Raw genomic sequence first — 15,810 nt, 5'->3', positions numbered from 1 at the left:
AAAATTTCCATCATTTGGATCTTGATATATGGTGTTCTGAAAGAATGTTGATAGGTAAAGTCACCTCCAGATGGAACAGGTGAGAGATTTTGCCAACTCCCCTGCTGTCAGCTTAACACTCATGTTTATAAATACTGCAGATGTCCTGTGCTTAGTGAAACAGCTGAATGCAGTAAAATCTGGAAAGGCAGCCTCCTGAGGGTGGATCTTCTAATGTACTGTTAGCAAAGTCTCTCTTGCCCTTTGCCATACAAAATTAGGCAAAGGCAAACATACTTTTACAAAAATACCATTTCCGTAGAGTTTTAAGAAATCAAATATGTAAATATATATCTAACTCCCAAAAGAGTCATTTGAAGTCTGCCAAGACAAAGAGTTAGTTATTTTAAAGACCTTAGATCATTCTACCCAGGGTTAATGAACAAAATGTTGTGGTTTTTTCTTATTCACCATATGGTAAAGTGTTGTTTCTCAACTTCAGAAATGAATGATTATGAACCAAAAAAGCATGCGAATATTGGCATGGTTTTTATTGTTGTCAGTTCTAAAAGAATTAGGAAGAAATGAAATTAAATAGCAGGACCTTTTCTGAGTGTAAGAGGAGGGGTAAACAAATCTGTATGAGTTCTTCCTCTTTTGTCTGGTTTATCTTTTTGTTTGCTCATTTCTCACTAAGGAAGAAAAGGTTACTTTCAAGCCATTCTGGAAGGGTGAAGCCTTTGCTGGCCCTGGGGAATGACTGTCCACCACTTATTGCATCATTTTTTGCCCTGCTCGTACAGTTGTGGCAGCACTTCCCAAAGGGACTCCAGACAAAGCCCAGGACACTGAGAAGGGCTGAAGTGCTAGATGCCTCACTGTGTGCTCAGAAGAGCCCACATTTACACCCTTTTACTCTTTGGAGGATCACTGTAGGATCTGGGATTGCTTTATATGTATCTCCAGCAGCCCCTTTTCCATGTGTCTTCTCTGCCTGAAGTTAACTGAGCAGACAACCTTCCTAAAGATGCCTAGGTGTGCTCTGTCTAAGCAGCAGAGATTTTGTATAAAGTGAGACAGCTTCATCCCCCCTCTGGTGATGCAGCAGCAGCAAGTACCTGACTGCCAAAAGGTTAATGACAAACCTGATTGCCCCATTCAATCAAAATCTGATGGGTAGAGGTAGCCCATTACAGACACTCCTCCTTGGTGGATAGATGTACACCAAACTTCAGCCAGGAGCAGCTTCAGAAATAAGCTCTGAGTCCTGAGTGCAGGACTTTAAGATGGAAAGAGTGGCCAGCCATGAATGAGATAGTCAGTGCACAGTGTGCACTAACAAATGCACATAACATGCTCTTTTCCCTAGCTCCCAATATTAGAAATGCTCACATGCCTAGTCATCCTTTTTGTGCCACACGCTCCAACTTTCAGGAAATGCTTTGGAAACAGAGACCTTTTCTAGAAGCCCCAGTGATGCTGAAGGTGATGCAAAGGTGAGAGGTGTGCACATCAGCACTTTCACTGCTTGAGACTGAAACACTGTGTACTGGCCTCTAAACAACTCAGCCAGGACTGTGGGCACTGCTGAGAGTAACATGGCGAGCACTAGGCCATTGTCTGGTTAACCCAGTGGTGCTGAAGACCCCAGCATTTACTGCTGGGACACTGCCTTTCTGCTGCATGCCCCTCCTACACCTCACACCAGCCCTCGTTGCTAAAATGCACAAAGGAATTATGATAAAGAGAAATAGGAGATGAAGTGCAGCAGCTGTAGCATTTCTCTGCCAGAGCAAATCTGAAGGGAGAAGAGCCTGGGCTTTTGATGTTACCCATGAGCACCTCCAAGTTTGAAACATGGGAACTCTGTGCAGCTGCTCCTGCTTGGACTGCCTGCCTCAAACAAAACACAGAGCTATAAGGATTTGCTTTTATTTCTGGTTCTGAGTTCCTCCTGGGGTAGCAGGAAAGCACAAATTCTGTCGGGAAAGAACAAATACTGTCAAAGGAGAAGTTAGGGGCACCTTTGCTGGGGAAGGATTCCCAGTAACGAGCTAGAGAAACAGGAAGGTGACACTAAACAAAACAGGAACTTAGAGCAGTGAAAATGTCAGGATCCTGGAATCGAACTAAGATCCTAATAGAAAAAGATGAGTGAATATTGTGATGAACATGTTTGGAAGTACCAGTGGGCAACTGGATGGCGCATGAACCTCTTCCTTCTGTTGATAAATAAAGCATACATACCGAGTGATGATCCTGTCCACACCTCTTCCTTGGTTTTTTTCCTCTTTATTTCTTCGTTAGTCTTCATTACTCTTCTTTGATGTCAGCTATAGTTTTAGCCAGATGTATTTGGGTACTTGTTTGACTCCACTGCAAGTCTGTTTACTGCTGTTCCTTCTGAATAATGTAAGAGAATGTCAGATTTACTTTTTTTTTAATCTTATTAATTTCATTCAGTTTTTGCTCTTTGCCAATTAAAAAAAAAGATAAAGGGAGGGTGGCAAGGCTCAATTTTTTTCTGCATATATTTATTTTTTTGTTAAGTCCCTGTGTGGTTTTTAATAAATTTGGTTTTCTTTCAAAAATATGTTCCAAGATGCTGTTAAAGAAATTAAGCAAAAGCCTTTCTTGGCATGCATCTCCACACTGGTTACTCAAATGAATGTGTGAAAACAAAATAGAAATGGCCAAAAGGAAGCAAAGTGGCTGCTTCCAAGAGCCTGAGGAGTTGTTTTCTGTGGGATGGAAATAAAAAAAATCTCTTGACCAGGTAGTGCTTACACTTCAGGGCAGGAGACTAAAACCAGAGGAGTTATTCTTCTCAGCACAGATGCTGCTGCTGCTGTCACGATGCACCGTGCCCCACCAGTGGGATCCTGCACTGGAATTTCCAGTGGGACAGAGGAGAGTGGTGGTGGAGGTGGCTCTGAGTCTCCTGGGCTGGAGCACACCAGAGACCAACAAACACGTCCCTGCCCTGCTCAAGTCTCACTGGAGAGCCCCAAGATGCCAAGGCAGTGCCTTGCTCACATTTACTGTTGGGTTTGCATTCATGATGAGGACGTGGCCACACAGCTGTCCCAGCCACAGGGAAGCAGCACACACAGATGGGGAGGGAGTGTATCATTTGAGAATTTGAGATAGCTGTTGCTCTGAACTGTCTCATTACATGGCTCATACAGCAGTTAGCAGTATTACAGCCCAAAGGAGTAACTGACCTTATGAAAGAAAGTTAAGCTTTTATATCAGATGGTGTTCAACAAGCCTTGACTTTTGTAAATGCACATAACTTCCCCCTTTCTGTAAGAGCATGGACACAGATGAACCAGAGCTGCATTTGGAAGCATGTGTACACTGTATGTGTACAAATAACAACAGAGTTTGCAGAGACTGACACATTGTGGTGAGCTGGTACTTGGTACTTGAAGCTTTACCAAGCAATAAGAGCAGCTGGCAGAGGGGAAGGAAGAGAGTAGTTCTAATGCAGTGAAGTTTGATAACAGGGAAAAATTTTGGCCAGGAAGCCCTAGGGATGCATCCCCAGAAAAAGTCTCATGCTGTGAGATGCACCTCAGTCTCCCCTCAATATCCCTCCACTTATTGCATGTTAAGGGGATGCCTTACTGCAAGGTTTGGTGAACCAGGACAGAGCAGCACCCCTCCTCTGAGCTTGTGACAGAGCTGAGTTGCACAGTGGCAGCAGAGAAAGAACTGATAGGGGTGCCAGAAAGTGATGGCAGAGGAATTTAGCTTGCCAGAGCTCTGTCTGCTGTGCTGTGGGGGCTGGAATGCAGTGACAGGAGACTGCTGATGGGTAGGACATGAAAGGTGAGATCCCTGCCATTTCCAGATGTGCAGACAGCTTAAGAGATACATGTCACACATCCAGGTCTTCAGTAATGATCTGACAGGAGGAAAAACCACAGCAGGGATGGTGAGTGGACAATCACACTTGTACCTCCGAGTGGTATTGCCACAGGGCACTGACTCATGCTGGAGCACTGCTTTCTCACCTTTGTCAGGTAGCAGAGCTGGCTCAGAGTGACGCTGTTGTCCTGTTCAGCCTTTAGTTCATTCCAGCAGTCATCAGGATCTTGTGCAGCTGCTTGGCAGAGATTGAAATCCCACGATTGCTAGTCTCGGGAAAATTCTCAAATTATGTGTTAAAAATATATTAAAGACAGCATTGCACCCATAAGTGGATTATTTCTTGGAAACAGGTCAAACTGTGTGTTAGAAACCAAGAAACAGAAGTTTCTAAAGACAAAAATCACAAAATTGAACTTTCATTGCTTCTTTCTGAAAAGTTTTCTGCTTTCATTTTTACAGAATTGGTGTCTGTAACCAAGCCTATGGTGTGACTCACCTTGCTGCTCCCACCAGAAACAGATCAGGCAGGACTTTTTTTCAAACTGGTTCTTTAGACCTTTGAGGAGCTTTGTATCCTGTTAGCTATGAAGTACCCAATAACCTAAAACTTCCATTTTTAGAACAAGGCTTCCCTGCACAAATGCCCCCTTCTCATAATACTTTTTCCCAGCAGGGGACTTCCCCTCAGATTTAAGCCTAAATGAAAATTAAGAAGTCTTGTTGTCTTTGGCAGACTGAGCTCAATCCAAAAAAGAAAAAAAAGAAAAAAAAAAAAGAGCATGGAGTTTTCTTTATATGATGGGTGTGAAGTTTGAAGAGTAAAAGCACTGTTAGACATGTGTTGCTAGAACTTGCTTACTGTAGCAAACCTTCAACAGAAAAAAGAAAACATTTGTTTTTTTAAAGAAATACGTTTAGATGTTTGCGTTGCATGTTTGTTTGCATTGCACTGCACTCGCTGCAGTGGGCTGGCTGCATGCTCCTGGTTGCTGCATCCCTCCAGCTCCTGCAAGGCTGTTGCTTCAGCAGGCGGTGTTTGCCTTCCTCTGAGGTTTCAGACTGAGGTAACAAGTGTGTGTGGGCAGCAGCAAGCTGCTGGCAGAGACAAGTGGCAGCAGAGGTGCTCGCTGCCCTTCTGCCCAGCAGAGCTCCAAGGCTGGAACTGCACACAGGATCTGCTGCACTGCAGGGACCGGCGTCGGTCAGGGCAGGGTCACTCAGCTTCTGCTGGATCGCCACAGGCCAGCTCTCTGTCAAACAGCTCTGCCATCTTCATCTTAAAAACTCCACACGTGGACCTGAATAGAGGAACTTTAAGTGTTTCCTTTCAGGACCATGGCCCATGACGTTTCCTCCCATAATCAGTGAGCAGGGATTCCTTCTGACGCTTCACTTCCTGATATTCTGTAGTTGTTGGCTGAAATGGTATCAACCTTTCAAGCCAATAACACATCACATTCTTTTACCAAAAAATATTGCCTTATGAATTAAGATCTTGATATTTTGATATGTTGTTCTATGTAGCAAGTCATTCATGTATATTATATCTAACACCATTGTATCAGAGGAAGAAATTGCAGAAATGCAATTAAACATATTCATTAACCACTTAATTTGTCTTTCTTTTTGTACTCCTACAACATCCATTTCTCAGTATTGTCAATATTTTACTTTGCCATTGTGATTGCTGCTCACTATTTACTTGCTATATTTAGAACTTTTAATCATTTTTTAGACATTTGAAAGATCTACAGGAATGATAAAGTGTGAAAAGGTGTGAAAATCAGTTTCAATTTAATTTTGTTTTGTGCATTTATTGCTGTCATTGTTAGCTGACATCCTCTTAGCTTACTGCACTCTGCCCACAATCTAATCTATCTCGAAGAGTCAGACAGCAGTCTATGAAGTAATTGTAAGGATCTTCAAGCATCTTCAATGATTTTCTGTACTTGGACTGCAAAAGCATTTTGTTGTTAATAGATAGAATAGGCACAATAAATCCCATTGTTGCAGTTCCTAGAGCACCACCTATTAAAAAGGAACATTCTGGAAGGGAAAGAACATGATAAAAATTAATCATGAGTGGACTGAGGAATAGTGCTACTAGTTTTGACTGTGTCACCTGGCATCACAACAGCCATGGATTTCATACTGCAAGTCACATATGGTTAGCTGTCCCTTTCTGCCTGGAGAACACTGTTTTTCTGGTTGTGATGTTCTTCAAAGCAGTGCACTCTACTCTTCTGTGGTTTTTACTATTTGGTGAAAATATATTGCACCTACAGCACTGTGCAGCTATAGAAGCATTAATTTTTAGAGTGAAATACAGTCTTATTAGCCACCTCTCGAAGGACACTGCCTGCATCTTACCTCACTATTTCATTTTTCAGAGCACTCTCAACTAGAAATGTGCAAGCTGAGTCTTCCATTTTCAAATGTTTGAGTTATTAAAAAGCAGGAGGGGATTATATGGCTAATTCTAGCTCATTCCCACCACATCTGGCTTGCACCTTAGTCAGCAATCTTCCCTCCCTACTCTCTGGTCTGCCCCTGGCACTGTGGAGGAGCTGCCAGCCAGGGGTGGGCAGCTGCTACCTATGCTGGGGATTTTACTGGGGGGTTTGTGTTAAACTGGTGCCACTATAAACTGACCCTGGCCACTTCCAGTTGCTCTTCCATCCCACTGGCAGACCCTGATCATGTTGTTTTGCCTGACATAAAGCCCTCTGGCTGCCCTAATGTAATCCATTCCCTCGGCTAATTCCCAGGTTGTTTATTATGGGCCCCATCCAACATTCGTGGAAGGCAGCACAACGTTCAGCTGCCTTGGACTGCCTATGAAACAAGGACTTTTTTGCTATTTTCAGGGCATTAAGAGCTTGGATTGCTTAAAAACTGTACAGCATGTTTTGATCAGGATGAAAAGACAAAAGGCAGTAGAAAAAATTACCTTTGAGGTGGCATCTTCCACTTTCCAAGTGTTTTGGAGGCACTTTGGAGGAAAAGACACTGTTTGGTCAACATAGACAACCAAGACCTTGAGACTATCAGGACATAGATAGACTCTCGTGGGGCAGAATTCTTCACCCTTCCCATCCTCCTGTCTGTGAACAGGGAAGCCTGTTCTCCATAACCATGTAGGCAATGTGTTTAGACAGCACATATAGTTACCAAACAGTGATGCTCTTTGGTTTTTGCCTTTTTTCATTTATACGTTCTCTGTATTCTTCGCACACAGATTTGTAACTCTGCAGCCTATTGTATTAGTGACTAGTTTTCCCAGTACTTTTCCATAGCCTTTCCCTAGACAAAAAGACAGAACAAATTCCAGAACTCCAAGCCCCCGGGTTACAAGGCCCCAGTGCTGTCTTGGTTCTTCCTGGGAACCAAGGCTGAGAGTGCTGAGGAGAAAACCCCAAAGAAAGGGCTTCACCTGAAGGAAAATTCCATCACTATTTGCATGTCCTCCTAACTGGTGTTTTTTTATCAATTATGCTAATTTCCTAAAACCCATAAAATGTATTCATCCCTAGAGGGGGTAGACTTTTGTGGACATCTTTCAATAACTGCTCCTGAAGGCCTTCAAATAAATATCCACCTTTGTATTACCTCCTTACTGAAATTATCTTGAGTTTCATTTCCAAGCTGGGAAAAAGGCAACAGCTATATGCTGCCAGACAGCCATCAATGAATCCTGGAGACAGATAGATCTAGGATGGATCCTGTAGTTTTCCACTTGAGAAATACAACTTTTTGGTCATTCTGGTCCAAGAACACAGGAAATTAAGGAATCAGTCCTCTAGCTGCCTTGGGGAGTTCAAAGTCCTTGGGGAGAAAGGGACCTTTCCACAAGAAAAAAAAAAGCAGCATCAACCTAGGGGAACCTCACTTTCTTGTTCCCAGTGTCAAACAGAAGAGACAGTAGATTAGCTTCAAATGGTGGTACATTTCTCAGTAGCTGCTTCTGTGATGTATTGATACTGTATTATTCTTCGTCTTTTAAAAGAAATATTTTGGTTAAGAAAGGACATTTTATTGAATGCTCATTAGCCATTCCAGTCATCATTATTAAATCCATCTCTGGGCCAGAGACTCCATTCTGACAACATTGTGAATCATGTTTAAATTATTTTGCAGTTCTACTTTAGTTATCCATACATCATATCTTAGTTGTGACTGTCATTTGCGTGACAAATTCTCAGGCAGGTTTCTGTCAATAGAGAAGGGCTTCCCACAAATCAGAATAATGTTAAGCTTCCAGTAAAACTGATGTTGCCTTTTGGAACCAACATACTCAGGCTCCAAAACTTAAAACCCAAAGGCATCCATCATTAGTAAATGTGCTGTACAATGTGATATGTACCAACTTGCCTCAAATTAAATATAATTAAGGTGATTAAATAGAGACTGCATCCAATAATACTTAATGGTTAATTTAAGGGAAATGAATTTCCAATTTCATTGCCTGGGTACAAAACACAGTAATAGTTTGAGTGGGGGAATCCACTGCTGATACAATCTCTTCAGATTTTATCTTAATTTTGAAGTAAAATGGGAATTTATGTGTGCCAAACAAAAGAGGCAGTTTCTGTGTTGCTTTCTGGTTATAAAGATATATATGGAAGGGCTTTGGAGCTACTGATTTCAGCATACCCTGCAGTCACATCTTGATCCCATTTTGGAACAAGACCAAGGGAACAAAGGCTTTTGTACCAGCCTGGCTTCCACCAGAGATACAGAAGTTGTGTCTCATTAGGCCAGGTCCTCAGGATGGTTGGGTGACTGGGATGGAGGGAGAGCTGCAGCACACAGCTGCTGTTAGGTGTGCCTTGCAACAGCCATTGCCCTTGAAATCAGCAATCCTGATTTCAAGGGCAAAATAGGATGGCAATGAATACAGTGTAATTACTGTTCTCCAGACTGTCAAAAGGGAATTCAATCAACATGTAGATTATGTTTATTAATTTTTCCAGAGTATACATGTAGTTCTGGACATTGTTCCAGATTTTGGTTGATAGCCAAGAGTGAACTATCATCAGAAAACTTGGAATACAGCATACTGTTCTTCTACAGCCTCCAAGCTAATCAGTATCAATAATTAATAATAATTCATATGTGTTTCTTTTTGCTCTGCAGGTAATACTTTAACTCCAATATGGGAAAGCAAAACAGCAAACTACGCCCTGAAGTCATGCAGGATTTGCTAGAAAGTACAGACTTTACAGAACATGAAATCCAGGAGTGGTACAAAGGCTTCTTGAGAGACTGTCCAAGTGGACATTTATCTATGGAGGAGTTTAAAAAAATATATGGAAACTTTTTTCCTTACGGGGACGCTTCTAAGTTTGCAGAGCACGTATTCCGCACTTTCGACGCCAACGGAGACGGAACAATAGATTTCAGAGAATTCATCATAGCCTTGAGCGTAACGTCGAGAGGAAAACTGGAGCAGAAGCTGAAGTGGGCATTCAGTATGTACGACCTTGATGGGAATGGCTACATCAGTAAGTCAGAGATGCTGGAAATCGTGCAGGTATGTTCTGCTCAGGGGCACCCTGGGCTCCCTCCTTGGGAGCAGATCGTGAAGCAATGTTACACTGAATGAAAAACTGGCAGCACTGGTTTACAATCTTCTATAACTGCTTGGATATAAAATGCTATTTCATTTGGCAAGGATTGTGTTGCAATTCAAACTACAGCTTAATATCCACTGCAAGTTCTTCCTGAGCAACAGGCTGCATGGATATTTCCTACTTGGGAGCCCTGTTGGGCTCGAGCTCAGCAACTAACCTGCTGATAAATGTCAATTAATTATGATAAATTGCAGTTGGATCAAGTAGGTATACTAGAGCAACCAGGCAGTGTACTTTTAAGGAAGGCAGGCTCCCTCCACAATAAGAAGCAAATCTACTTTGAAATCATGTTATTATGAAGAACCAGCTCAGCTCACTTGTTATAAAGGTGTTTAGTATGCCTAATTCCAGTGGGGTCTGCATTATTAGATTCATACTAGCTGTCTTCATACTAAGTTGACAGTATAGATAAACCTTATCTGAGTAGATGATGACTCCATACATAGCTTCTTTGGTTGTGTTTGCTTGTGGTGTTAGTAAGAGTCCCACGTCGCTGGCTTTTTCCAACATATTTTTGCCCTGGAGGCACATCACTCTACTGAAAGATTTAAAACATTTTTTTATATAACAATGTATTTACACAGCTTGGATCTGTGTAATGCAGTACTGGAAGAAAAAAAAAAAGCCTCTTATCAAGATCCTTTTCTTTTCCTGAGAATTTTGAAGTGCTAACAAAGTACTGTATTATTGAGACTTATATTTGCACTGAAAACCAAGGGAAAGTAATGCACACAATTTACGGGCTGTGATGGCCAGCTGCATGTAAGGAGTCAGCCTAACGGGTGTGCTCCTGTCTTTCTACCAGAGCCCTTCTGAAATCCTTCAAACAGTAGCCAATTCCAGCACTTGCACTGCTTCAGCAAGACCAGATCCACAGCTGCAAATCTAGAGTTTGTTGCCTTTCACTTGGTCTGTTTTGTGCTCCTGGGTCTGAGTTGAGGAGCAGGACCTCCCTGTCTGTGCCACGACAAACCCCATGGAATATTTGCGTTAGAAGATTCTCTGGTCCTTACAAATCTTCCTCTCCCCCAGGCAGGGTAAACAGACTGTCAATTATTGTTTTTCTGGCTGTATTTCTCCACATGAAAAAACAAAAAGAATCCCAAAAGAACTAACGTAGTACATAGGAAACACAGGAACCAAAGCTGGGTGACCACCCACTCCTCTGGAGGAGGAGACACCCCAGGGACTGCAGGACCCCTCACTGCTGCTCACTGCCCAGGAAGGCATCGTGCCAGCAGGCAGCACAAACCCCCAGGGCAAGGAGAGCTACAAACAGGCAGAAAAAGGCCACAGATTTGTCCATGTCAAATTAAATGAAAATATTGGTGGCTGCATTTTCCGTAGGGAGCCAAACAAGGACCAGCAAAGCTGGGAGCTTTTTCCAGATCTGCTTGCCAGCAAGTGTAGAGGCTGAAATGCTCTGCCTCCTCTTCATGTTTATGTCAGTACCAAATCATAGCATTGTCCTTTACAGCCATGATGCCATACTGAAACAGAATTGCAGCTTAGGGGTCAGTGTGGGGCAGCATTCTGCCAACGTGTGCATCCAGTGCTGAGCAGCACTTTGGCTGGGCACAGCCCCCAGCCTGGCACTCCAGAGATCCCTCTGCCCTTCTTGGGAGATTTGGCTCTCTCCTTTCAAACTCAATGTGAAACTCAACTGCATGATGCTTATAATCTCATTTTGAGGGACCCAATTTTGAGGGACCACACAAAAAGCAATTATGGAATTGAACAGCCTGAAACCAGTCCTGTACCATGAACTATCAGCAATTTTTAAACCACAAACCCTTTCTGTGATGGAGCTTCCCATAAGGCAATGTGCCTGTAGGTCTCACCCTGTTCTCTTCTTTTTTTTTTTTTTTTTAATGCATTGGTCTCCCTGTATTGCACTGGTCACCAGGAGGTCCTTCCAGTGGGATGGGATTTGTTGTGTAGTCTCTGGAAACATGTTCAGCTGACATCTGAAACTGAAGTAGATGACCATATTTTCTTGCTTTGTTGAGAAGTTCCTTTGATGTAGAGTGATTAGATACAAAAAGCCAGCAAACAACTCTCACTTCCATTTATGAAAGATGGTTATTTTTTCATATGGAATGACAAGATTCTGTATCAAATGTCTTCCTGGGGGGCCTCAGCCATCACATTTTTTCTGAGAGTGAAAATCAGAACTCTGCCATATCTCTATGTCTCAAAGGAGCCCACTGCAAGTCCCTTATCTAGCATACATTTTCAGATTGATAGAGTGGGATTGTTTACATTTGGGGTTTTTCCTGAGACAATACATCAAAATGAATGTTAAAAGAACACCTTTAGTCTTAAAGTCTTAGTTTAACAGAAAAATACTATCCCTGTTACTGTGGGATTACTGTATTTTAAATAGCATAGGGGCAAGGCACACTTTTCTTCTTTTTTCAGTCTGCTTTTTTCTGTGCTTTGAAATCCCTGTCTCTGCAGTGATTTTCACTGTTGTGCTGATGCTTCCTTGCATTATCTTTCCATCGCTCTGGCCTAATCTAACAGCCCTGCAGGCAATGCAGGCATTACATTAAGGAGATTGAGGTAGCAGCGGCAGCAGCAGCCCTGGAACAGCAGAACTGCTGGTTCAGATGTCCCACAGGAGCCCTCGTGACTGGCCAGTGCCAAGGAGATGAAGGTGAATGGTCCATAGCAGCTTCCTCAGGCCTCTTTTCCTTGCTAGATGCCAAAGCACCTGCATTCCTTTAAGCTCTGTACACCACCATGCCCTTAACCACACAGCACAGCCCAGTGCACTCACCATGCCTGTCCACCAGCATCCCTAGGCCATCTCCAAAAAACCCTGCCTAGAGATCCACATGGAGCCAGCTGCACACTTTGGAAGATGGAGGACTTCAGTGATGGGCTGACAGTTGTAGAGCCTCAAAAAAGCAGGTCCACAGGATACTGCCACGCTCAGCAGGCATAGCACATCTGCAGACTACTGTGGGAAGAGGCTTCACAGCCTGCCCTCTTGACAGACCTTGTCACAGCTCCTCTCAGATTCATGTCTCAGGCTTTTCATGTCTCCCATATGTTTACCTATAATCTAAATAGCCCAGTCCACTCAAAAATAGCTGCAAACCAGTTAGAAGATTTGTTCCCCTTGCTGAAGCAGGACATATTTGGCTAGTCTCTTAAAATAAGAGTTCAAATGAGAGATGGAAAACCTTACTCCAAGGATACATTTTTTCACTGTATGGACTCATAAGGCATTTTAAGAATACTGAGCAGAGACAAGAATAACACTTTAGGTTTAATAAAAACAGAGCACACACATTTCACTTGCTGGGATAGCTTATTTGCAAGATAGGAAGAAAAGAAGCTGGTATGGGAAGAAGCAAAAGCTGATATGGCTCTGTAAAGACACTGTCAAAAATCTCCATGACATTGAGAGGAAAACAATTTTTTTCAGGCCAGTCATTTACTTCATGAGACTTCTAGCCTTTAGAATCTACTTCAAAAGAGTGAGAAGGATCAACTGAAAATTTGTGCTGTCATTGCTGCTTCCATCACCATAATGAGCTTTTTGACAGTTTGCCAAGTACACCAGGAGCATGCAGCCCTCACCAAAGCTTCTGGCCTGAGTGCAGCAGTGGCAGCCTGCAACTGGGAGCAGAACCTGTGTGAATGGGCAAAGGGATGGGATTTGCCCTAAAATCACCCATTGCTGCTCATCCACATGGAGTTGGAAAATCAAAGGAGAGAGTTCAGCTGGGCAGCAGATGAGGCTGGAGCCTGTGCTTGCTCCAGTGATGTACACAGGGCTCTGGAGGCACAACTTCCTGGTGGCATTCAGGGTACCAGGGAGCTGTAAGGAGCACTCCTGACAGAAGTTCACTTTTTAAAGCTGCCCTGACTCAGGAGACTGCTGAAAGGTATCAGCTTCCAGTGTGGAATGCCGCTGGTGGTTTTCAGCCCAGGTTCTGGGAGGCCTAGGGGATACACTCCATGTGGAATGGAACCCCTGCAGCCTCTCAGTCCCAGGTCCTAGCCCAGGGTTAGCACAGCCCAGCTCTATGTAATTATTGCATGAAACCAAATTCCTTTCAGAGCTTGCTCTTTCAAACATACAATAAAGAGTTTTGTGTAGCTGCACTGAATTAATATGGGGCAAGTCTCAAGATTCTTAATCAGCTTTAGCTGGCTTTTACTTTGGGAAAACTTCCCAATGAACTTCTGAGTAAGGACATAAGAATTTGTCCAGAGTAACCATTTTCAGCATGAAAAGAACGCTCACTATGTTATTCCCATCTGGCTTTCCTAGAATATCTCATCTGTTATTCCCTTCACACGCCTCTGTGAAAAGGACCCTGTAGGATGAAGTCATCCTGAAGTGCTTTTTTTGTCCTAAAAATCTGCATATTCTTACTATGGTTACTTTGATCAGGGTAAACATGCCCTCAGTCCCAGTCTGGGGCATTCCTCCCACACTTTCAATGCAGATTCTCTGCTTTGCCGTCCTCTCACCCAGAGAGAGGGAGTGACCCCTCCACCTCTCTTCCTACCCCAGACAAAAGCCAGACAGCTTCAAATGCTTAAACACTGGCAGATTTATAAGCCTCATCTCTGCTCTGACCCTTGCAAGCCTTGCATGCTGATGAGGATGAGCAAGGTCTGAATTCTTACTGTCCACCCTCTCCATTTTTTTCCTTCCCTGTTGCCTCCTTCCCCCGGTTCCCTCATCCCTGTGTTTACGTGCTTGCATGTTCATCCTTTCTTCTGTGCTCCTGGTATCAGAGCATCATGGTTGTGTGGGCAGCATCCCTGCCTCTACCGAGGCTCTCCCAGTACTCTGGAACACTAATTCTCCTGGGAGATGTCAAGGGTGAGCTGCTGGCAGAGGAGAAGCCAGCAAGATGTCCAGGGAAACAGCTGCTCCCTAGTCTGAGTGTAAAATGTCTGTGCTGCTTAGTGGCACCCTCCATCTGTGCTGTTACACTCCTGGAGCCAGTCCTTGGGGATCCTGAGCCAGATGATCTGAGCTGCTAGGCTAGTGACTTCATGAAGGGAAAGAGGGGAAAGGGGCAACCCAGTGAGAAATCTTGGCTTGCACGAAGGACCCCCCTCCCAAAGCAGGAGGAAAGGAAGAACAAATATCTAAAGCAGTCAGGCGACAGCAGGTGACAGCCAGTGAGTTGCAGTGGGCAGCAGAAGGGGCCAGTTGGACCAGGGCAGTGCTGCCTTGGGCTGGGATGTGCTGCCCCTCCACACGGCTGGGAAGAACCACCTTGCAGCCCTCTGAGTCCTGCTGCTCTCCCAGGTGTGGCACTGCAGGGACACCTGACACAAAGCCCTGGTGTCTACTGGTGCTGAATGTTTATGTTTGGATAACCAGTGCAGAGACAGATCCTCATCCTTAAAATTAACCTTCCCCCTCTTTCAGGGGCAGCTAGTACTATCCAAAGGTGGATAATGCATTTGTCTGTGCAGAGAATAGCTATGGGTGGTAGTGGTGCTCTCTAGGACCAGAACATCTGGTCCCTGTGGAGAAAATTGTGGAAGGGATTTTGAGATGTGCACACACCAACCCCCAATGAAAAGGTCACCTCCTTGATGGTGCAGTCTTTGATATCTGTGAGATGCTGCAAATGCAAGGAGTCACTGCTGTCCCCACAGCCAGGATGCTTAAGGGAGGGAGAGAAAGGGGATGGGGGAGACACAAAGGCAGGGTGAGGAGACAGGTGTGGTGAGGATGAAACCTGTGTGCCCAAAGCACGGAGATTCATCACAGCATGGGACAAGACCTTGATGTCTGGCTGTTCCTCCAGGCTCTTTGGTGCATTGTCCAGCGTGTTGTACAGATGATAAATTTGTCCAAAGGCTGTTTTGATAAGGAAAAATGTAACCCTCGTCCAAACCTACATGGTGTTTGACCATGACCAAATAAAGAAACACGGTAATTCATAAAACAGTGTCCCACTGAAGAGGGAAGCTGCATGTACTGGTGCCACCCCACACCCTTCAGCATCCAAGGAGCAGGCCTTGCTGGTGCTCCGAGGATATTTTCTGCCTCTTCTGTCACGAGAGGATCAAAATAATGTGCTTCTTACCAGTTTTTGCTGCTGTCTGTCACACAGGCAATCTACAAGATGGTTTCTTCTGTAATGAAGATGCCAGAAGATGAGTCAACCCCAGAGAAGAGGACCGAGAAGATCTTCCGCCAGATGGACACCAACCGCGATGGTAGGCGCCCTGCGCTGTCCCGGCCAGCGCGCCGCGGCAGGCAGCTCTTCACCCTGCAGGGCTGCTTTCACAGGGGTTTTCCCAGCTTCCCCAGCTTCCTTCCATCATGCTTGCC

At 44.1% G+C, this 15,810-nt stretch overlaps 1 protein-coding gene and 1 long non-coding RNA gene across 2 annotated transcripts in view; one reads left to right on the top strand and one right to left on the bottom strand.

Annotated features, from left to right (window-relative positions):
- The window catches only part of NCALD (neurocalcin delta), a 57,357-nt gene that overhangs the window by 31,366 nt on the left and 10,181 nt on the right, over positions 1-15,810 (top strand). The window contains exons 2-3 of the mRNA XM_064393433.1: positions 8,992-9,388; positions 15,590-15,695. Coding sequence (XP_064249503.1) covers positions 9,011-9,388; positions 15,590-15,695 — 484 coding nt within the window. The 5' untranslated portion in view covers positions 8,992-9,010. The remainder of the gene's footprint in view (positions 1-8,991; positions 9,389-15,589; positions 15,696-15,810) is intronic.
- LOC135283053 (uncharacterized) lies at positions 2,268-15,694 on the bottom strand. The gene is made up of 3 exons (XR_010348966.1): positions 15,563-15,694; positions 3,999-4,135; positions 2,268-2,382 (listed from the first exon to the last, which is right to left on the bottom strand). It is a non-coding gene; the product is annotated as an uncharacterized LOC135283053 (long non-coding RNA).

Source organism: Passer domesticus, chromosome 1 (assembly GCF_036417665.1).
Source record: "Passer domesticus isolate bPasDom1 chromosome 1, bPasDom1.hap1, whole genome shotgun sequence".
NCBI lineage: Eukaryota > Metazoa > Chordata > Aves > Passeriformes > Passeridae > Passer > Passer domesticus.
Note: the sequence above shows the minus strand (reverse complement) of the source record. Positions and strands in the feature narration are given on the sequence as shown.